The sequence below is a fragment of the Arvicola amphibius genome, chromosome X, assembly GCF_903992535.2.
Source record: "Arvicola amphibius chromosome X, mArvAmp1.2, whole genome shotgun sequence".
Classification (NCBI taxonomy): domain Eukaryota; kingdom Metazoa; phylum Chordata; class Mammalia; order Rodentia; family Cricetidae; genus Arvicola; species Arvicola amphibius.
The window spans coordinates 135,976,898-135,999,219 of NC_052065.1; the positions used below are offsets into that span (position 1 = coordinate 135,976,898).

The following is a 22,322-nucleotide window of genomic DNA, read 5'->3' on the forward strand; positions in this document are numbered from 1 at the left end:
GGGTTGCAGGGTGACTTCCAGGCCAGCCTAAGCTACAGAGTGAAACCCTGTCTTAAAAATCAGATAAGCGGTGGCGTCGGCAAGATGGGCAAGTGTCGTGGTCTCCGTACTGCCAGGAAGCTCCACAGCCACCGACGGGACCAGAAGTGGCATGATAAACAGTACAAGAAAGCCCACTTGGGCATGGCCCTAAAGGCCAATCCTTTTGGAGGTGCCTCTCGTGCCAAGGGAATCGTGCTGGAAAAAGTAGGAGTTGAAGCCAAGCAGCCAAATTCTGCCATCAGGAAGTGTGTCAGGGTACAGCTCATCAAGAAAGGCAAGAAGATCACGGCTTTCGTGCCCAATGATGGTTGCTTGAACTTCATTGAGGAAAACGATGAAGTTCTGGTTGCTGGATTTGGTCGAAAGGGTCATGCTGTAGGTGATATTCCTGGAGTCTGCTTTAAGGTTGTTAAAGTAGCCAATGTGTCCCTTTTGGCTCTGTACAAAGGCAAGAAGGAAAGACCAAGATCCTAAATTTTGACAGTTGAAACACAGTAATAAATTTTCCTATTCTGAGAAAAAAAATCAGATAAGCTGGGCATGGTGATGCTCACCTAGAGACAGAGATCAAGACTACATATGGAGACTCTGTCAAAAAACAAAAACAAAAACAAAACCCAGCAAGACAGGCAATGGAGATGGTTCCAAGTGGTTAAAAGAGCTCTTCCAGAGCAGAGTTCTTAGAATCCAAAGGCAGCTCACAACTACGTAATACTTCACTTCTAGAGGATCTAATGCTCACTTCTGTACTCTGAGGGAACCCGCACACACACATGTAGACACAAAAAGAGAACTAGATATTTTTGTTTTGTTTTCAAGACAGGGTTTCTCTGTGTAGCTTTGGAGTTTGTCCTAGAACCCGCTCTGTAGACCAAGGTGGTCTGGAGATCTGCCTGCCTCTGTTTCCTGAGTGCTGGGATTAAAGGCGTCTGCCACCACCGCCCAGAAAACTAAATTTTTAAAAGGAGCTAGATTTACAGGATTATTTATTTATGACAGGGTCTTACTATGCAGGACAGTCAGGCATCCAACTGTTTATATTCAACATGACGTCATAATGGTTAATATATTTGACTTTATGCACTTATCAGAATCAATAGAAAAATTAAAACAGCGAGAGCTGCCAGAAGAGGTGGTACATGCCTTTAATCCCAGCGCTCGGGTCCAGAGTGAGTTCCAGGACAGCCAGAGCTACATAGAGAAGAAACCCTGCCTCAGAAAAACAAAACTAAAACCAAAAAAAAAATGAGAGCAAGGAGAGAGTGCGCAAGGGATGGAGGAAGAGAGAGAGGAGAGAGAACCCTGGCTTAAAAAAACAACAAAACCACAAAGAAACCCAACAACACAAACAAAAAAAAACCCCAAAAACCCCATAACAAACAAACAAACAAACAAAAAAACAGAGCTGCAGAGCTACCTGCCTCTGTCTCCGGAGTGCTGCTAGACCCTTTTTATTTTATTTTTCAGGATTTTTATCTTACGTGCACTGAAATTTTGCCTGCATATATATCTGTGTGCGTGAGGATGTCAAATCCCCTGGAATTGCCTGCATATATGTCTGTGTGCGTGAGGATGTCAGATCCCCTGGAATTGCCTGCATATATATCTGTGCGTGAAGATGTCAGATCCCCTGGAATTGGAGTTACAGACAATTGTGAGCTGCCATGTGGGTGCTGGTAATCGAACCTGGGTCATCTGGAAGAGCAACAAGTGCTCTTAACCACTGAGCCATCTCTCCAGTCCCGCAAGACCTTTTTAAAGACGTGGAAGAATGTACGTTTGGTCCTGATCACATGACTGATGTAATCAGACTGGTTGGCTACTGTGGACATAGGGAGATGAGACGAACCCTAAGGACAGCGGGGGCTCCGAAGAGAAAAAAAATATTAGGCAGTGAGGGTACATCCTGGAGAAGCGTCCCTGGAGCCAACCCCAGCCACCCTACAATCCACCTTCCAGCCTCAGCTCACAAGGCACTTAAGTCGGCACTTTCAAGAGACAGTGGGCCTAGTGGTTTCACCCCCCCCCCTCCAGATTTTACCTCCGCCCAGGAAACCTAACCGACTAGGGGCGGAGCGAACAGAAGAGCTTCAGCTGGCCACCAATGACACCCAAGAGGGTGGGCCTCCGCAAGAGCCATCTGAAAAAGCTCCGCGAGCACCCTCTTACCAACTATGGGGCACGGGCGATGCAGTGAGTACCTCCGCCCGTTCTGCCGTGTGGCGTTTATTCTGGCGCTGTAGAACCAATCAGAGTCTGGGAACTAATAACGTCACCGGTTTGTGAACCGGAAGATAATGACGTCAGCACGCCAGGCGGGACGAGCCGCTGACTCGACTCGTACAAAGGGAAGTACGTAATTCTGACCAATCAGAACGCAGTTTCGCTTGAAGTAGCGAAGGGGCGTAAGTAGCATGCGCTGGCGTAATTTTCCAGCCGCTTTCTCGGTTTCTAATGGATAATTTCCACAACCAAAGAACTAAGGTCCGGGACAAATCATTCAACCTAGCGATGGACAGCTGTATCACTTGCGGGAGCGGGGAAATTGTTAGTAAAGTGACAGCTCGGATGTCAGGTGTAGAAGCCAGAAAGCACATTTAGGAGAATGTTATGACAAAGCGTTTGAGAATCAGGTGAACTCACTTTTTGCTTTTTTAGCTTAAAAAACAAAAATGTCGGGAGTGGTGGCTCACACCTGGTATCTCAGCACTTGGAACACTAAAACGAAAGGATTAGGATTTAGGCGAAACCTGGCTACACAATAAATTCATTCACAGCCACCCTAAAATACTTGAGACCCCGTGAAAGAAAAGAAGAGCAGGACAGTGATGGTACACGGTCTTTCATCCCAGCACTCGGGAGGCAGAGGTAGGCAGATCTCTGAGTTTGAGGCCAGCCTGGGCTACAAAGGGAGTTCCAGGACTGTCAGAACTGTTACACAAAGAAACTCCTGTCTCTAAAAACAAAAAGGGGGGATTAAAAGAAAAAGACATGAGGGCTTATATTCAATACAAAACTATAATAAATCGCTATATTTGATTTTTTGCGATTACCAGAAGTCACAGAAATGTTATAAGACATTGGGGTAACAGTGCACAGAACTGTCTCAGCATAGCAACAAAACAAATATTAACGGGGGACAGCTGACCAGGATGGTTCACACTTGTGATCCCAGTATTTGAGCCTAAGGCAGGATTACCACAAGTTTGAGGCAAGCTGGACTACATAATGAGTTCCAAGCCAGTATTGGCTAAGGAGATCCTATCTCAAAAAGATGATGTCGCACGCCTTTAATCCCAGCACTCAGGAGGCAGAGGCAGGAGTTTGAGCCCAGCCTGGTGTACAGGATGAGTTGCAGAACAGCTAGGGTTACACAGAGAAACCCTGTCTCAAACTCACCCCACCCCCAAAAATTATTATTTTGAATAAACAAAATAAAGGAAATAAACATGATAATGGTGAATGTCAGTATGCAAAGAACACCTTAGAGGACCAGGCCTTTGAGGCCAACAGGGCTAGGAATGTGGTTCGGTTGCTAGAGTGCTTGCCTAACATCCAAGAGGTCCCGAGTTAGATCTCCAGCACTGTATAAACTGGGTGTGGTGGCAACAAAGACCCAGCCTCTCTTAAAAAAATGTATTAATGTGATTAAACCGACAGGACTTAATGACTGCTGGGATGGTATGGAGGAAAGAATCAAGGATAATGCAGAAGGAAAAGCCCAAGCAACTGGGTAGTTAAATAGGTCAGGGTCCAGCTAGGACATCTCCAGATAAGTGAAAGATAGATAAGCAGTTGGTGTTTGGGATTCAGGAGGTATCAACCGGAGCTGCTGCAGGTGAGAGCAAGTATGACTGGGGAAAGGGCTGAGAGCAGGACGTAAGAGGACGAAGCAAAGAGTATCAAGGTGGGAAAGTTGCCTTTGAAACGAGAGGTTCACTAGAAAACCCCAAGAAATCATTTAGTCTAGCCCTAGAAAATTAGGAAGGAAGGCAGTGAGGCCTGCTGGTGACAGGAGAACAGGGCACCCAAGCCAGTGTATCTGTCGACCCTACTCAGTTGTTCAAGGTGGCCACATTCTCCCAATCTGTTTGACTTGTGAGTTCAGTAGGCTCTGGGTTGTTAAGATGATATCCCTGCCATCAAAGAGCTGGAAAGAAGCACAGCCCTCATATGCACATTCAAATTCCCCAAGGGTGACATTTATTGTAAAAACACATGGGAGGAGGCTTGCACCAGGTGGGGCAGGCTCTAGGAGGCAGAGTCAGAGGCCTCTGAGCTGTCTTTGACATCTGTGCTCTCTGTGGTCTCGCTGACCTCGCTGAGGTCCTTGCTGTCCCCACCACTATCCTCAGCAGTCAGGCCCTTCTCCTCACGACAGGCCTCTCCCGAGCTCAGAAGCACGCTGCCTTTGCTCTCCGCCTTGTTCTCCATGGCCGCCAGCACCATGTGCCTGCCCTTTTCCTTCAGCTCCAGGTGCCGCCTCAGCTGCCGCAGGGAGCCCAGAGGGAAGCGGGTGGAAAGAGACAGGGCCTAAGTCTCCAGACAGGAGACAAGAGGAGCCAGGCCCTGGGGCTGGCTGGGGGAAGGGACACAGTGAGAAGTGGTAGGGCCACGCAGGAAATAGGACTGGGTAGAGATGCAGTTCAATCCTAGCTCTGCTCCTAAGCCTGTTTGCTTATTTGTAAAATGACAAGAGTCCTGCTGCCCTCAAATGGACTTCTGGGAAGCTCCCAAGCACAGTAGTGCTCCCCCATTAATTGCTCTACCCCCAGAAGGCTTGGTCAGGGACCCTTTCTCCCCAGCCCAGTTTGGTCCTAGAACTGAGCAGGCTAGCCATGACTGCTCCTTACCCTAGTAGTCCCAATCCCTTTGCAGACAAAAATCTCTTCTGTCTCCTCTTCCATCCACCTCCGGGCTTCTTCCTTGAAGAGCATCCCATGCCCTCTTCTACAGTCAACCAAGGCCATGCCCCTACTTGTCAGTTTACGAAGTGAGGAAAAGAGGGACTCTGACTCCTAGCTCTATAGCTACAAGGGCTGACACTCAACCTTGGCCTTGCCTCCAGCCACCACTGCCCCCTTGACTCACAGGTCTTTCCCAAGTACTAAATCCCCTAGATATCAATATCTAGGTACTGCTGGAACTGCTGGTCTGATTTGGCTGAACTCTTACCTCATCAGCCATCTGCGTAAGGTCCCGCTTCATTGCATATGCATCTTCTCCATCTGCATAGTATTTGGGCTCCACTTCACTGATTCTGAGGGTAGGATGGAGACACACGCCTGGGGGCAAATTCTCTGGGTTCTTAGGCTACTAGGGTGGGTGTATCTCCCCCGAGGTTGGGGGGTGCGCAAAGCAAAAGGCCAGCCAGAATGGATTCTTTTCCAACAGCCTGATGGCTTTCTTTGCTCTCCCCCTGAAGCCAAGCATCATGCAGCTTGCTTCCCTTCCCTGGACTTGCCACTACTTTGTCCCTAGCTTCACTAGCAATGACTTGTGTCTTTCTGAGTTGAAGTCCTCAATTCTGCCTCCTCCTTCCTCTCTCTGATCTGCTTGCTTCCTGTCATTTACCGAACATACAGCTGGTTCCTCTGCTAGGAAAGAGAGACACTGTACCTGCATTTAGGTGGTCATCACAGACCTACTGCTGAGGGGAGATGTGTGTGCACACTTTGAGTAGCCCTGACAGTGGAAGGGAAGCCATTTGATGGCCTAGAAAGGTTTTTGTCAGCCTAAGACATGAAGACAAGAGAACTGGTGTGTGTACACATGCTCATGTGTTTATGTGGAGGCCAGAGGTATATGTTGGGTATCTTCCTCAGTTGCTTCCCACCTTATTTTTTTTCCACTGAATCTGGACTGTTCCCATTCAGCTAGGCTGGTTGGTTAGTGTACCCAGGAATTATCTTGTCTTAACCTCCAATTCTCTTGTCTTAACCTCTTCAGCACTAGGATAACACTGTATGTGGCTTTTATACATGGGTGCCAGGGATCAAATTCAGGTTCTCATAACTAAGCTAACTCCTTAGCACCCCTATTTTGAGACAGGGCCTTGCTGTGTAGCTGAGACTGACCTGGAACTCCCTGTGCCAGGTTTCTAACCCATAGTCCCCCACCTTCTGAGTGCAGAGATTAAGAGGCATCATGTACCACCACACCAAGCTGTGAATTGCTGACTTAAGACTGTTAAGCAGTTCTCACCGGAGGCATCCTTAACTTGGTCAGAGAGCCCTCCATGAATCTGGGTACTGAACCCAGAAAAGCCTGAAGGCCACTGCCCTGTCCCAATGGTCTCATCTTCGCTTTACCCACTCAAAGCCTAGTGTGACTCAGTGGATCCTCCAATCAGTTCATACCAGCCACACTTTTATGTGGCAGTAGGTACTGCCAGATCCTCTATTCAATACTCGTCTCATGAACATGAGCTGACGGCAGTCATCAGGACATCCAGAGCTATCGGTCCCTCATTGCTTTTGCTCATGGCCCTTTTTCTCTGCCACCCCCTTTCATCTGCTCTCACCTGATGCTTCCTAGTACCAGTCACTTCTCTGCCTTTGCTCATGCCCTAGCCTATCTCTCTTTACTCCTAAACCAACACTAAGAAGCCTTGTGTGTTCTTTATCCCATTGCCCTTCACCAGCCTCAATAAGTACCAAGCCATCCTTCTTCTACCCAGCAAGATGTGTTGGACCTCTTCTCTCCCACACACACAGAAAGCAGGCACCTTCTCCATGTTAGCTTGTCAGTGAACAGCCACTGAATATATAGAAGGCCTCCTAGCGATGTCTGAAGTCCCTTCACCCCTTTCTCAGTCCACCTCAGCCAAATGGATGGATCATCCCACTTAAAAAGTCTTGATCTACTTACTGAAAGTTGAGGGTGTTGGAATAGAGATGCAGGGCAGCCCGGTTACTGCAGGGGAATAAGGCACCGCTGAAGTTCACAAACCAGACATATTGGCCGGGTCCTGCCTTTCTTCCTGGTCCTCCTTCCCCATTAATGCTTCCTCCCATCTTCTTCTGAAGGCAGTAAGCCCCAGTATCCCTACCAATTGGCTACCTCTTCCTCCCCACTCCCCAGTGTTACCCTTTCCAACTTGGCTTTCACCTCTTTCTGACATGCAGGGAGACATATTTGGCATTGAAGTTCTCTATCATGGCTCGAGAGGCCTGGTCCATCAGCTTTTGAGCCAGGCCAAGGCGCCGGTGGGAACGTTTCACAGCCTGAGAGAAGGATGGGTAGAGTGGGACCTTGGAGGCTGTGTTCAATTACCTCCAGTCCACCTCTGCCAAACCCTCATAGCTCTACTCACCAGTGAGGTGATATGTCCGTGGGGCACGTCATCTGGGTCCTCTTCCCTAGAGGAGAAAGTTAGAAAGGAGCCTGGTACAGGTGCAGTCTATCTGGGACACCTGTGCACAGCAAGCATGCAATTTGTGGAGGACTCTACAGCACCCCAGATCCAGGTAGAGAACTAGGAACTTCTCAAGCAGAATAAAGCCCCACGCTATACACACCAGATATGTGCAGTGCTAACAGGACATTGCTCTGAGATTGAGCCCCCCAAAAATGTCAGCTGCCAAGCCAGAAGAGTAGTAGTGCTGGAGCTGGAGAAATGATTCAGTGGTTAAGAGCACTGACTGCTCTTCTAGAGGACCCAGGTTCAATTCTCAGCAACCACATGGCACCTCAAAACTGTCTGTAACTTCTATTCCAGGGGATTCGATGCCCTCATACAGACATACCTGCAGGCAAAACACCAACGTACATAAAATAAAAATAACTAAATTAAAAATCTTTAAAAAGAGAGTAGTGCTGAATGCAACACTCTGAAAAGGCGACCTCGTTGATGGAGGTTGTGGGAGGATGGATGACTCTGAAGATGGACAGACACTTTTCAATTGTCCAACACAGAGGGCATGCAAAACAGACAAGCACAACAATGAAAACATGAATCTAAACAAAATCTGGGCTGGTTTCTCACTTCTACTAAGTATCCCATACATGGTAGTGAGAGAACAAATGTGGAGGAAGGTTGCGTGGAAATACTCTGTACCTTCTGCTCAATTTTTCTGTCAACTTAGAGCTACCCTACAAGCAACCTGTTAATTAAAAAAACAAAATTTACAGCAAGCTGGGCATAGTTAATCTCAGCATTCAGGAGGCTGAGCATGAAGACTGCTAAAAGTTTGAGACTAATCTGGGCAAAAGAGTGGGAACCCCTTATTCACCAGACACGGTTGGTGTTGACTTCCCATTCCCTTCTCCAAAGCTTTTCCCCCAGCCCCTCAACAGCCAGTCATAGCATTAGACTCTTTTCTTCCTCCTTGGTGACTCACATTTTGGCCAAGACGTACCCCACAATCTTCCCATTCTCATCCTCAGCAATGTAAGAGAGCTGGAGACAGAGAGGAAAAGGAAGTCAGGCAGAGCAGGCAACAGGCTAGAGCTCACTACCAAACTCCTGTTGTGTGTAGGATACTGGGAAGCTGCAATGCAAGGAGCCCAGTTTCCATACTCCACACGTGTGCCCTTTCTTGGAAGAGCACAGGCACAGGTGGGAATCCCATCTCCAACCTGTGTCTAGCTTACAGTACCTACATACACCTTTTCATTTGCCAGGCTTCCCCATCAGCCAGGGCCTTCCTGTGCCAAGAGATACTGCCCACTGCTTTTAGCCTACTGGGATCTATGTTTCACTACTGTTGCCCCTTACAAAACACAAAAGCTGCCCACCTGGGGCCAAGAGAGGCCATGATAGAAATAGTACTTCATCTGGTAGTTCTCGGGCAGGCAGAGGAGGTTGCAGTGCTGCATGTTCATCAGGTCCTCGGGCTGTATAACAGCAGGACACGGTTAGTCCAAGACTGCAGTGACTAAGAGGGCCTCACACACGCGAGACTCCTGTTCTCTGATACTGGGCCTCCCCTTTCCCCTGGGAAGGTCAGGGTTGTGACTGACTTTTGCACAAGCCTGGTTTCTATGCACCCTGCAAAAGATGCCAGTTCCAGGACTAAGCAGCAGGGCCTGGTGGTCGCGGAGCCCACTCTATGGAGCCCTGACATTAGGCAAACGAGGGAGACTATAATTGCGAGATGTCTAAAGCAGGTTGCAGCAGCCTGAAGGTCCAGCGGCCGCAGACGTGTAGGGCCACAGCTCCCAGGTCCCTCGGTAGCATGTGCACGCGGTCACCCGGGAAGGTACCCATGCGGTGGGGACAAGCTGGCTCCCCATCACCTCACCCTAGCATTGCGGATGTTCATCACGGCGGCGGAGCTCGCGGGTCCTTGTGGGTCGTGAACGCGCGCGCTCAGCGGCCACTCAGAAGCACCGCACGGACGATAGGGACTGGAGCCAGGCTCCCAGGGGGGCGGTGGCGGAAGGGGTGGGCCGCTACGAGCCGCCTGCAGCGGAAATGCGCGGCTACGGGATCCGCCTCCAAACTGCAGTCAGTAAGCGCGCCCAGAGCCAATGGGCGCGGTAAGGGTGGCGCCTTTGAGGCCATGGCGAAGGCCGGCAACGCAGGCAGCAAGGGAAGTAGCTGTACCCTCCCGCGGGGCCCACAGAGGTGCGCACACAAGGTGGTGGAGCAGGGTCAGATTTATTTCGAGCCTCCGCAGATGCGGACAGCGGGTGAGGATCCGACGGGGGCGGGCCCGAGGCGGTGGAGCAGGGCTTCCAGAATCTGCTCACACATGGCCAGACACCGCGGCACGTGGAAGCAGCCTGTGTGGAGAATGGATGCTAGGGTTGGGAGGGCCCAGGCAGTTAGGTGTCACAAACTCTTGCAGCTTCGCCCCGCTCTCCGCTCACCTTTAAAAGGACCTCCCTTGATGTTGAGGGCCACCTTTCCCTCTCGGTTCAGATAGCCAAACCATTCTCCAAACTCAGGATCATGAAACTAGGATAAGGAAGGAGACAATGACAGCTAGTGTCTGGCAGGGCCCACCCGAATATCACTGGCTGAGGAAGGGGCCCTTGCTGCCCTTTTGCTCTGCTACCAGCAGAGTTCAGATAGCATGATCTCAGAAGAAAGCTGAGGATAGTAAGAAGTAGGACTTCCCAGCTTGTGTAACCCAGTGGGGTAAGGGGCTGCAGGCGAAGTGCTGAAATGCTGGGAGAACAGGTGCTCTATGTTTGATTGGAGTCCAAGTGTTATCCAACACTTTGAATACTTAAAAAACAGGCACATTTTTACCTCATCTAAGTTAAAAGAGAGGGAGAGAAATAAAGATTCCTGCCAGCAAAGTTTGGGACAACTGACTTCCCTGGAGTTCATGTCCTCTACTTCACAGGCCTTTGGATTATCAAGCAGATACACATAACTCCTGTCCATCGTATATACTGAGGTTTTTATAGCAGGCTCTCAGACTTCCCTCTAACCCTGTGTGATACCTTTAGTCCCACCCGTCAGGAGGCTGACACATTGCTGTAAGTTTCAGGCCAGCCTGGTCATCTGCCTACCTTCATCATGAGTTCTGAACATATTTCTCACTTCTGATGCTTCAGATATGGGGGAATAGTAGCTGAGCTGGTTGGACAGACACATTGTACCTGTCTCGCTGAGGCTTTTCAGTTCCCCAAAATGTAGCCCAGGTCCTTATCCTAAGCCCTTCCCATTTTGTTCTCACTGATAAAATAGTTAAGTAGAACCCCTTCTTAGAAGGCATTCAAGTTTACTATCAAAATGCTCCTTTAAATTGTGACATATGAGTTGTGGATTTTAAACTGTGTTAATGTTTTATGTCTATAATCCCAGGACACAGGAGGCTGAGGCAGAAATGCTTCAAGTTCAAGGCAGTACAGTCTGTCTCAGAAAGAGTGGTGGTAGTGTATTCAAGGGAGGTATAAGCAGCCCTGTATCTAATCTTTGTAGCTTTTGACTAGTCTTGTCCTTGTTATGTATTTATTTTTGAGAATGAGTCTCACCTTGTATTCCTGACTGCCCTGGAACTTTCTATGTGGCTCAGGTTGGCCTGGAATCCAACTGAAGTCTTCTTGCCTCTGCCCCCCCCCCCCATAACTGGTCCATGCCCTTTCATTTCTAGTTTTTTTGAAACAGTATCTGTGTAGCCTTAGCAGTCCTCGAACTCACAGAGATCTGCCTGCCTCTGCTTCCCAAGTGCTGGGATTAAAGGCATGAGCCACTACCACCCAGCTCTCCATTATAACTTTTGCAATTCTTTTTTTTTTGTTGTTCTCATTTGAGACAGTAGCCCAGGAAGGCTTTGAACTCACAGACCTCCTGCCTTGGCCTCCTAACTGCTAAGATTACAAGGATGCACACCACAATGGGCTCTTGAAATTGTTTAATGTCATCTCCACCTTGTTCAAGTTCATTCTTACTTCATTTTATGGTTAAGACTGGTGGCTTTAGCTGGGCAGTGGTACACACCTTTGATCCCAGCACTTGGGAGGCAGAGGCAGGTGGATCTCAGTGCGTTCAAGGCCAGCCTGGTCTACAAAGCGTGTTCCAGGACAGCCAGCACTGTTATACAGAGAAACCCTGTCTCGAAAAAACAAAAAAGAAAAAAGATTGATGACTTCTATTTCACTCCCTTAACATATATATTCAGTATTCAGGCAGAGATACGACCTAATGGCTCGTGTTTGGAATTAGCACTGAGTATTTGAGAGAGCTCTAGCTGCCTGTTTAGACACACTGTAATAGTAGCATGGTTTGGATAGTGTTGTCTCTAATCACAATAAAACCATGCTGGATTTCAGTTACAGTTAGTACAAACCAGCCAGATGTAGTACACCCATCTGTCATCTCAGCACTCAGGAGTCAAGGTGGAGGCAGGAGGGACAGAGGTACAAGGTTATCCTCAGCTACGTAGTGAGTTTTGAGGCCAGCCTGGGTTACATAAGACATCTTTTAAAAAAAAAGTCACACATAAACTTTAATTTTCTTCTAGAACCAAAACCACAAGCCATAGAATGGGAGTCCCTGGTACAGTTGTAGGATAACCACTAGAATAGTGACATTGGAAATATACCATTAGTCTTTAAGAACACTACCTACTTTAAGTACACTTTCCTCGGGAGGCCCCTGATTTGTTTTCTTTCCTACTTCATGACTGATTCTGGTCTCCTTCACTAGCCCTGATTCCCTCTTCTCTCTAGCTTCTGTACTAAAAAACTCACCTTGCTCCTGGCTCTACATAATAACTATTTTTGCTGTTATTTGCTTGTTTGAGGCAAGATTTCCATATGTAGCTGGTTGGTCTTAAACTTACTATGTAGACCAGACTAAGCTCTTCTTTGCTGTGATCTTCTAGTTCCAGCCACCCAAGGCCTGGGATTACAGATATGAACCACCTTACCCAAGTCACCTACATTTTTTTTATTGACAACTAGGCATTTGTAACAGGCTGAATTTCTCTTTTTAAACAACAGCCTCAGAAACTCATCTGCTGGGCCAAGAGTCAGTAAAGTGCCTTGCAAACTAGCTTGGTGGCAGTGGTGAACACCTTTAATCTCAGCACTCAGGAGACAGAGGCAGGCGGTTCTCTCCCACCACTGGAGAGACAGGCATAGGATGGTCCCAAGGGTTCGCTTGCTAGCCAACATAGCTAGTGAGTGACCCTGTCTCAACAAAAAGGTATGTAGTGCCTGAGGGACCACCTGATGTTGTCCTCCAACCTACCTATACACTCTCTCTCTCTCTCTCTCTCTCTCTCTCTCTCTCTCTCTCTCTCTCTCTCTCTCTCTCTCTCTCTCTCTCCTCTCTCTCATACATGCACACGTACACATGTGGGGAGGTAGTGTTCAACTGGTGATTCACCAGTTTTTTTTAGCTGTTGGATTCCCTGTCAAGGCTCAGGCTGCTGGACCTGGCAGATCAAGGATGTTCCTGCCCTCCATTGCTTTGGATCTTTGGTCACAAGGTTTTCTCTGACCCCTCTATGAGAAAGTTCTTTATCATTTGCTGTCTACTTTGTTTTCCACAGCTTATTCTTCTCTACATTTGCTTGTTTACTTGATTAGAATCTGATCACACAGAAAAGTGAATTCCTTGAGGCAGGGTTTCTTTCTTGGTTTACCAAACAAAAGGCACTCTTGTGGCTGAGAGCCACACCTCATGAATGGGCCCTAGGAGGGGCTGAGGGAAAACCTACTGGATCCCCTTACACAGCCCCTGTTTCTCCCTCCTGGTGCCTGTTATACCCTTCATATCTGAACTGGGCTTCTAAGGAACAAGGAGACAGCACTTACATGGCCGAAGGTGTACTCAGCAACCTGGTTGAAGATTTGAAGTAAGGCAGGGTCCCCAGTGTCACTGAAAGCCATGAGGAAGGCAATCATGGCTTCACTGTGTGGCCACCAAAGCTTCATGTCCCATTCTAGCTGAGAACAGAGCAGAGATAGGCAGTTGAGGTCCCCTTAAGGACACTTACATCCGCTGTTGTGGCTCAGTCTGACTGGCTCAGGACTTGGTTTTAAATCATAGGACATGGGGGATAGAGTTTGAATAGTCCTTAAGAGTAGGGATAGCTTTCTAAGCAGCTCCTTAAAAAGAAAAGTCCTGGGGCAGACTCCCTTTAGCCCTTAAATCAGAATGCTGTCTGTCTTGCCACATCATCTTTAAGCCTCTTCGACACTGCTGTCTGCCACCAAGTGAGAAAGTGTGAACCACCTCAGAGCCCTTCCAGCCACTGGCACCACAGACAAAGGAGACGTGTGTCTTGGCACCAGCATTTGCACACACTCTTCTTTCATCACTGAATATGGGCTGGAGAAAACTGTACTCTAGGTTCAAATTTTTGTTGTTAGGTTTTTTTTTTTTGAGACAGGGTCTCTCTATGTTGTCTTGGGTGTCCTGGAGCTTACTCTGTAGACAAGGTTGGCCTCAAGCTCACAGAGATCCTTTTGCCTCTTGCCTCCAAGTGCTAGGATTAAAGGCGTGTGCTACCATGCCTGACTCTGAGTTCCCCTACTATGTGCCAGGTTTCAAGCAAGTTGCTCTGGGAATTCTCACCTGGGTGGGGCAGAGACCATCAACATCCTGGAAGCAGAAGAGTCCTCCGTGCTCAGGGTCCCATCCAGAGTGGAAAGGCAACAAGAGAAATTTGTCAATGATGTGCTTTTGAAGTTTGGCATCACCTTTCCTCTGGGCATACTGGAGCAGGAACCAGCCAGCTTCTATTGCATGGCCTAGTAAGGGTTTAAAGAAAGTAAGGCAACACCTTTAATCTTAGCACTCGGGAGGCAGAGGCAGGCGGATCTCTGAGTTCGAGGCCAGCCTGGTCTATAAGAGCTAGTTCCAGGCTGGAGAGATGGCTCAGTGGTTAAGAGCATTGCCTGCTCTTCCAAAGGTCCTGAGTTCAATTCCCAGCAACCACATGGTGGCTCACAACCATCTGAAATGAGATCTGATGCCCTCTTCTGGTCTGCAGGCATACACACAGACAGAATATTGTATACATAATAAATAAATAAATAAATAAATAAATAAAAGAGCTAGTTCCAGGACATGCACCAAAAACTACAGAGAAACCCTGTCTCAAAAATCAAAAAAAAAGTAAGGCAGGAATCAGAATTTCCCTCCCAAGCCTCTGAGGGCTTGAGTTCCTGGAACCTCCCTTCCTCCTCAAGTATGAAAAATGTTTGAACTCTGTCACAACCCTTTTTCCTGGACTCCATTCCCTAAGCTCCTGCAGCCAATGCCCAGTCCCATGCAGACTATCTCCTTCCTCTGTCTGGTCCTTGGTGGAGGAAGGAGGGCAGCTCCCTCCCATATGAGGCCAAACTGAAAGCTGAGTTCTTTTTTCTTCCTGATAGGCCCAGCACACATCTTCACCTGGGTTTTGATGTCTTCCAAGGCAACCAGGGAGCTCTTTACCATCCTTTGATATATTCTCTAACACAGCTTTTCCATCCCTCTGTCAGGAAAGGGGCAAAAGAGAGATGTTTCCAGTTCCCTGTCATCCAACCAGAATGATCTAACTTCAAAAATCCCTCCCGCAGGGTATGGTGGCCCATACCTTTAATCCCAACCCTGGGGAGACAGACAGATCTCTGTGAGTTCAAGGCTAGCCTGGTCTATATAGTGAGTTCCAGGATAGCCAGGACTGTTACACAGAGAAACCCTGTCTCAAAAAAAAAAATCCCTTTTTTTTTCTCCACCCTTGGTACCAGCCACTCACTTATTCAGTAGGCCCAAAGTGGGTGTCTTGGTTTTGGTTTTTCAAGACAGGGTTTCTCTGTGTAACAGCCCTAGCTGTCCTGGAACTCACTCTGCAGATCAGGCTGGCCTCAAACTCACAGGGATCCACCTGTCTCTGCCTCCCAAGTGCTGGGATTAAAGGCGTGTGCCACCATCACCTGATGGTTGTGTGTTTTGAAACAGTCTTGGGAGGGCCCAGGCTGGTCTCAAACTCTATACCTGCAAGGCTGACCTTGAACTCTAGATTCTCCTGCCTTAACCTCTGGAGTTCTGGAAAAACAGAAGAACATTTTTGGAATGGCTGATTGTCTCTCAGGGGCCTGTAGGTTCTCATCCTTCCTTTAGGTCTGGATCTCAGGCGGGAGAGAGTAAAACACTGAATGAGGAGGCGAGATAGATTTGGGTGCCCAGAGGCTAGGAAGAACGCAGAGTAGATCAAGGTCTCAGGATTTGCCTGGGGCTCTGGCCTCTTCTTTGTACTTTAGGACCCACCCATCTCTGTCCCAGCAAGCCAGGCTCTACTGTCCTGAGGGCCCTGGACTGTGTTTCAAATGAATGTTCTTCCTTAGATCCAATCCACCCGTCTAGAAAGCTGAAGAACATATTTCAGGCAGAGGGGCCCTTGTATAGTGGGAGGATGAGGGTCACTCTGCCACTCTCTCTGTGCCTACCTGGACGTGCTGCAGAATCCTGTGGGCACACCAGTTCCCTAGTTCTGCGTACTTGCTGGTCAGTGCCTCATCTTCCTCCCCAAGCTGCTCCACCAGGTTGAGCAGCATCATAGGCACTGCCATGGGCTCTGTGTCTGGGGTCCCCGAGAACTGAGGCTGGCCTAGCCCAGTGGGGTCCACCTGCACCCAGTGGACGATCTGGTCCATCATCTCCACAGCTTCATTCTGAGGGGAGAACAGACAGAAGCTGCAAGCCTTGTACCATCTGTCTCCCCTAGGAAGGACCCAGTACTCAGCTTGTTCTCCAAGGACACCTGCTCCTTCTACAGCTCTCCAGGGCTGGCCCACAGCCAGGCACCAGAGGCCAAGCAGATCCACCCAACACTGCTTGGGGGGCTCTGGGATTCAGGTCACTTCCAGGTAGTAGAGCCCAGGAAGGAAGGAGAGGACCTCTTCTACCTGGATACAGGGCACGGACAGATCCCTGTTAGCCCAGGGTCCCTATGGTGGTATAGGAATTGGGAGAGAGCTGAGGAGAGAAGGTGGTCACAAAATGGTAGGACAGGAATGAATGGGAGTTGTGGCAGGCTCCCAGACCTGTGAGAGTGCACTAACACCGGACAGCCTGTAGCCATCCCTCCCACATACCTGATAACGAGTTTCCCCTGTTACTTTCCAAAGCTCATTCATGGCCATGGTGTAAAAACACTCGCTGAAAATGGTCCGCTGCACCTTCACTGGACGGCCATCCCGAGTCAACACAAAGGCACATTTCTTGCCAGGCGGTGCCACCCGGGCATAATGCAGCAAAAACTCACCACCTGGAGTTGGGGAGATGCATGCTAGGTGAGGGCTGGGAATATACTGCCTCTTGGAACACACCCAGTCCCTTCCCTTTTCTAGACCCTTTTAGATCCACTGAATAAATGATCCACTGAACTCCTGAGGAGATGGGAGTAGGAGAGAGTACCTGCTTTTGCTGCATCCAGAAGCTCAGCACGGCGGAAGCGCTCAAAAAGGCGGTACAAGCGACAATACATCCATACCTGTGAGGGAATACAGTTTAGAGGGGCAGCTGGGGTAAGGGAAATCCTAAGTATCCCTGGGTATCCCCAATTGTTGTGTGACAGTCTTAAGTGTGAAAACTGACCTGCCTCCCCTGTAGCCAGACATATTTGAGGTGATCATAGACCTGCCCATTGTGGCCAAGACATGTGAAGAAGCCCCTGTGCGATATATTAGAAAAAGAGGGAAGGAGACTTGCACCCTTCTTCATAGCTTCACTACTCTCCCGAAGCCAGTAGATCTGTGAAACCTCAGAACGAATTAGGGGTTTCAGAGGGGCAAAAGCCCTGGGACAATCAGTGAGGGGTAGCTAACCCGTGTTCCTCGTCATGGGAGTGCTGCAGCCAGAAAGCGACTACAGTGTCGAGCTCCTGTCCCACTCGTTCCTTCCAGACCTGCAGTGCCTCCCGTTCCTTCTCCATGTCTGTGAAGTGATTCAGGTCAGGGCATGGAGACAGAGTTCTTCACAGCGACTTCCTGAAACAGCTCAAGTGGGCCCCAGAGCTGTTTGCTAGCATCCCACCCCCCTTAGGTCCTTGAGTCAAGGATCCCTCTTGCCTCTGCGATGGGCTTCTGACCCCACCGTTGCCTGGGACCTTCCAGAACAGCGCCTCTCCCGCCAAGGTTACCTCTGACTAGTAAGGCTCGGTTCACTTATTCGCTTTCCTCCAGGAAATGGGAGTTAGTTGCAATCCCGTGACAGTCACTCAGCTGACCGAGCAGTGCCCCACCCACCTGATCCTCCTCTGGGTTCAAAGGGCCCGGAGGTAGGGGCGGGACAGAGGGCGGGGTTTTCCCCGCCCCCTGCCCATCTAGGCCCGGGGCTGAGCACCCTTGCTCTAGATCACCCTGGTGGGAACTGGATGAGGAGTCTTGTCCCATTGGGAGAGTAGGAAGAATGACTTGGGCCTGGCAACTGAGGCTGCTGATCCCAAAAAATGTGTAGGGTTGGGGTTCTCCTGGAAATGCCTGAATCCTGAGACCCTATGACCCCCATATAGTGGGCAAGTCATATCTGCCAATTCAGCTGTCAGTATCATTGGCCCTGATTGTCAGTTCCTGGATACTTCATCCCAAAAGATGCTTCTGAGAAAACAGTGGGTAATCATGCAGAGCAGAGTGGGCACCTTCCAGATCTCTGGACCTTCTAGCTACTCAGTATAGGTTGGCTCTGAGACAGGATGGTTGATCTGTTCCACCCATTCTTTTTGTTTTAGAATTTATTTATTACGTATACAATATTCCTCCTGCATGTACACCTCTATGCCAGAAGAGGGCACCAGACCTCATTACAGATGGCTATGAGCCATCATGTAGTTGCTGGGAATTGAACTCAGGACCTCTGGAAGAACAGCCAGTGTTCTTAACCTCTGAGCCATCCCTCCAGCCCCTCCACCCATTCTTTTTTTAAAAAGATTTATTTATTACATATACAGCGTTCTGCTTGCATGTATACTTGCAGGCCAAAAGAGGGCACCAGATCTCATTACAGATGGTTGTGAGCCACCATGGGGTTGCTGGGAATTGAACTCAGGACCTCTGGAAGAGCAGTCAGTGCTCTTAACCTCTGAGCCATCTCTCCAGCCCCCCTCCACCCATTCTTGTTACCCATTGGGCAACCTCATTGATCAGCAGAATTCTGTGGAGGAAGAGTTTCAGTCAGAAAGCCTGAGGTAGTTTGGGGAACTTGAACATGTTCAAAATGTTATTATTATTGCCTCTATGTGTGTCTGCACCACATGCCCTTATTATCCTCAGAAGCCGGAAGAGGGATCCTCTGGGGCTAGAGTTACAGTTGGTTGTGAGTTTTCATGTAGGTGCTGGGAACTGAACCTGGGCCCTCTTAACTAAGTCATCACTCCAGTTTCTAGAACATGCCCTTAAGGATGGACAGCAATCCAAGAGTGTAAAGTAACTAGACCTGCTGACTCATCAATGCTGCTCTAGGAGTTGGTTAGTAAAAAGAATCCAATCCCTGGATATGATTATGTTCTTGTGCCACCCACACATCCCAGCTGTGTGCAGACCTTTGATTTCATAAAGACTATGGCTGCTGGCTAGCTCTGCAGGTTGGAGTGGCTTTTGGCCTGAAACACTTCACATTTGTAGTGCTTGGAGTAAGCCTTGTTCCCATCTATGTTAGGTGTCTACTGCAGCTGTTGTGTTCATATCTACCCTCATCTTAACTTATACCCAGGGGACCCTGGATCTGTAGCTAGGAAGCTTGTGTGCCATTATTTAAACTGTTTTTTATCCATGTTCATCCTCTCCTCTGCCTCCCTTACACACATACCATCCTCCTCAAGATCAATCAAGGCCAAGCCTTAGTATAATACTAAAGGTGGTTCCCTGGCCCTGGATCTCATGGAAGCAGGGTGAGGTAAGACTGTGATGCCTCTTTCTGCCTTCAAGCTCGGTTTGCTTGCAACACAGTCAGTCTCATGTATTCCAGCCTAGCCTTGAATTCTATTTGTCAAGGATGGTCTTCAACTCCTGACCCTTTTGCCTCTACCTCTTAAGAACTGGGATTAAAGGTGTGTTGCATCACACCCAGCTTCAAGCTCAGTATTTGTTTTTGCTTTCTAAGACAGGGTTTCACTATGTAGTCTTGGCTGTCCTGGAAAGGTAGCCCAGTGGTTAAGAATGTATACTGCTCTTACAGAGGACCCGAGTTCAATTCCCAACACTCAAGTTGGTCAGCTCACAGCTGCTTGTAACCCTGGCTCCAGAGGACCATGTCTTTGGTATCTGAGGGAACATACACATACTTATCCACCCACCTACCCACACACAATTAAAAATAAAGTTGGGTATGACAGTCTATAATCTAGCACTTGGGAAGCAGAGGCAGATTTCTGAGTTTGAGGCTTGCTTAGTCTACATACTGAGTGCCAGGAATGCAGTGAGACCATCTAAAAAAAATAAGCCTAAAAGGGAGTAGCAGCAGGGATGTCAGAAAGAAGTGAGGTGCTGATCAAACATGTCCCCATACCCCTTCTTTCTTTCTCTAGCTCAAGCACCAGGGACGTGGAGATGCATGAAGGTGGTATGCTTACTACTCTCGGCCTGCTGGCACCTAGAGCTGTCAACACTGAGCTCTGGCTATAGGCCAGGACCACCTTATCTCCAGGCTTTCTTTTTTTTTTTTTTTTGGTTTTTCGAGACAGGGTTTCTCTGTAGCTTTGGAGCCTGTCCTGGAACTAGCTCTTGTAGACCAGGCTGGTCTCGAACTCACAGAGATCCGCCTGCCTCTGCCTCCCGAGTGCTGGGATTAAAGGCGTGCGCCACCACCGCCCGGCTATCTCCAGGCTTTCTTAGCTTTCTGCCCAGATAGCACTATTCAATCAAGTCATAGCTGTACCACCCAACTGGCTGCAGGACTAACAGGGTCAACAATTCTGCCTTGACCTCTTTGGACGCTTGGCCTGTGCACAAAGTTAAGAGGATTTGGTCCTAGATTGAGTATCCATCCTTTGTCAGACATACCTGTTCTGCTACAGCTGCCATCCTGGAGCCTCCTGAGTTTATGTTGGAACTATAGAGGCTGTAGTTTACTCATGTCTGCCAATGGCCAGCCAGGCCTTGATCTTGGTCTGCCCCTTAGTGGGAGAATAGGTGATCTGGCTTCCAAATGCAAAATCAGCAGCAAGCACTCAAGAGGCCCCTCAGCCTTGGGCCTATAAGGTAGCATGGCTCTAGAGGCCCCAGTGGCATACCTTGCACTGGAGCCTTCTTAGAAGGGCAATTGAGAGTCACTCACCCATGGTTCCTGGTAACAAAAGATTCCCTGTTCAAGTGAACCTTGGGTAGGTCCCAGCTTCCCTTTTCCAAAGGTCGCAAGACACTCTTGACACAGGGGTAGACACCAGATGGTTATTTCAAAAAAAGTCTTTTAATTGTTCAAAATAGCACAAAACAACATCGCACTATGGTAATATTGAGTCACGGGTTACTCTACAATAGATGAACGGGTAGTACTGTTCTCAGAAGAGAAATCAAAGGGTGCTTGGGAAAAGGGATAGGGCAAACAAATGGACCAGGAGAGTGGGCTCCAACTTGACTAAACATGACGTTTTCCACAGAGAAATATGATACAATACACTAGAGGCCCCAGGGGGTATGGGCCTGAGTGGCTGAACACATTGGCTGTCCATTTTTAAATCCTTTAGTAACTTGCTTGCAAGCATTACTCACCGCCTAAAGCTGGGGTCCTGGAGAGAAAAATCCAGAGCTTGGGGATAATGCTATGAAATTAATTACTGAGTTTGTGTTATGTACCTACCCCCAGCCTCCATGGGATATATGGCATACCTTACCCCCTTCCTGGGCTGCCTTCAAGGTGGCCAGGACCCACCTGTCCCCTGCTCCTGCTGTGTTGTTCAGGGCCAATCTCTGCAAATGATACTGATGAAGGCGAACCCCATCTTCAAGTCCAAGCCTCTACATGTCAAGTGCTAACCCACAGGAAATAAAGGTTAAGGTCTCACACTGTTCCAAAAGCAGGCAGGGGCTAGCAACAGGAAATTAGTTGAGGAGGCAATGTCTACCAGGTCCTACCCAGGACACCATTTCTCTCCTGCCCTAGCTGCTGTCTCAGCTTCCCTAGAAAGATCCCTGCCAATGATTAGCCAAGAGGAGGAAAGGAGGAGGCGGGGTGGAAGAAAAAAAAATACGATACACATTCTGTACAGAGCTAACAAAAAGGGATAAACCCCCACACACTAAGGCTAAAATTACAATAAAAATGTTAACTTCATTAATTTCAACTTAAAAAGTACAACAAACGCAGCAGTTGGTGATACGGCCCCCAGGCTCAAACAAGGTGGGCCAAAGCCAGGGTCACTGGGGACCACTCTGTGCCCAATGGGAGGATTTCACAGCCACTGCTCAGACCACCCAAGGCTCCTTTTCCCTCATCTGTTTTGTAAAGAGGAAGGGAGAGGTGTTACGTGGTAGCACAAAGGCCTCTGAGATGTGTTAAGCTTCTGGTAGGCTTGCTGGGTGAGACAGATCTGACTAAGCCTGAAGAAGGGCTGGGAGGTGGCTGAAAATAAAAGGATAGTAACAAAACAAACTAGAACCAGACACATACCCATAATGGGGCACCTGCTGGGAAAAGCCTCTGAGGGAACTTGGGGGACACCACTTCCCCCTCTAGCCCTTGGCTGCCTCTCAGGCCAAGGGCGATTAACTACAAACAAGTGTAGGCTTAAGTGTGGGTGCTATCTCCTTTGTTTCCCAAAGTCTCTGAACTGTCCAGTCATACTTAACTCATGGAGGTCACCAGGAAAAGGAAGGAGCACAACTTGCACTCATTTGCTTACTCGCCACTCTTTCCAATCTGTCTTCTGCTTTCCTCCCAACAGCAATGG

The 22,322-nt window shown here is 48.7% G+C and overlaps 3 protein-coding genes across 7 annotated transcripts; 1 reads left to right on the forward strand and 2 right to left on the reverse strand.

Annotated features, from left to right (window-relative positions):
* The first annotated feature begins 84 nt into the window (after positions 1-84).
* On the forward strand, positions 85-567 carry LOC119805103 (40S ribosomal protein S23-like). Its single transcript, XM_038316956.2, has one exon. It carries the CDS (start codon positions 85-87, stop codon positions 514-516), a length of 432 nt encoding a protein of 143 aa, XP_038172884.1. The 3' UTR covers positions 517-567.
* A 3,649-nt stretch (positions 568-4,216) lies between these two features.
* Naa10 (N-alpha-acetyltransferase 10, NatA catalytic subunit) lies at positions 4,217-9,464 on the reverse strand. Of its 3 annotated transcripts, none has more exons than XM_038316315.2 (8): positions 9,288-9,464; positions 8,782-8,880; positions 8,385-8,443; positions 7,358-7,403; positions 7,153-7,268; positions 6,913-6,957; positions 5,218-5,302; positions 4,217-4,530 (listed from the first exon to the last, which is right to left on the reverse strand). In XM_038316315.2, the coding sequence occupies exons 1-8, from the start codon at positions 9,306-9,308 to the stop codon at positions 4,294-4,296; spliced, it is 708 nt and encodes a 235-aa protein (XP_038172243.1). In that variant the 5' UTR covers positions 9,309-9,464; the 3' UTR covers positions 4,217-4,293. The 3 variants fall into 3 exon arrangements, with proteins under 3 accessions (XP_038172243.1, XP_038172244.1, XP_038172245.1); XM_038316316.2 differs by having other exon boundaries at positions 4,217-4,621; positions 9,288-9,443; XM_038316317.2 differs by having other exon boundaries at positions 4,426-4,617; positions 9,288-9,443.
* Positions 9,465-9,627: 163 nt separating this feature from the next.
* On the reverse strand, positions 9,628-17,688 carry LOC119804716 (renin binding protein). 3 transcript variants are annotated; one of them, XM_038316311.1, is made up of 11 exons: positions 17,580-17,688; positions 17,266-17,374; positions 17,036-17,111; positions 16,856-16,931; positions 16,534-16,706; positions 15,886-16,110; positions 14,849-14,930; positions 14,027-14,202; positions 13,264-13,395; positions 9,859-9,946; positions 9,628-9,771 (listed from the first exon to the last, which is right to left on the reverse strand). In XM_038316311.1, the coding sequence occupies exons 2-11, from the start codon at positions 17,370-17,372 to the stop codon at positions 9,647-9,649; spliced, it is 1,260 nt and encodes a 419-aa protein (XP_038172239.1). In that variant the 5' UTR covers positions 17,373-17,374; positions 17,580-17,688; the 3' UTR covers positions 9,628-9,646. The 3 variants fall into 3 exon arrangements, with proteins under 3 accessions (XP_038172239.1, XP_038172242.1, XP_038172241.1); XM_038316314.1 differs by having other exon boundaries at positions 17,266-17,427; positions 17,580-17,655; XM_038316313.1 differs by having other exon boundaries at positions 17,509-17,631.
* Positions 17,689-22,322: the final 4,634 nt, after the last annotated feature.

Coding starts and splice junctions, on each gene's coding strand:
- LOC119805103 (XM_038316956.2), top strand. CDS start 85: ATGGGCAAGTGTCGTGGTCTCCGTACTGCCAGGAAGCTCCACAGCCAC.
- Naa10 (XM_038316315.2), bottom strand. CDS start 9,308: ATGAACATCCGCAATGCTAGG. Junction 8,444..8,781: donor ATGGCCTCTCTTGGCCCCAG/GTGGGCAGCTTT, acceptor CTCTGTCTCCAG/CTCTCTTACATTGCTGAGGA. Junction 4,531..5,217: donor TTACGCAGATGGCTGATGAG/GTAAGAGTTCAG, acceptor TCCCTGCGGCAG/CTGAGGCGGCACCTGGAGCT.
- LOC119804716 (XM_038316311.1), bottom strand. CDS start 17,372: ATGGAGAAGGAACGGGAGGCACTGCAGGTCTGGAAGGAACGAGTGGGA. Junction 16,707..16,855: donor TCTGGATGCAGCAAAAGCAG/GTACTCTCTCCT, acceptor CCCCAACTCCAG/GTGGTGAGTTTTTGCTGCAT. Junction 13,396..14,026: donor ATGGTCTCTGCCCCACCCAG/GTGAGAATTCCC, acceptor CTCTGTTCTCAG/CTAGAATGGGACATGAAGCT.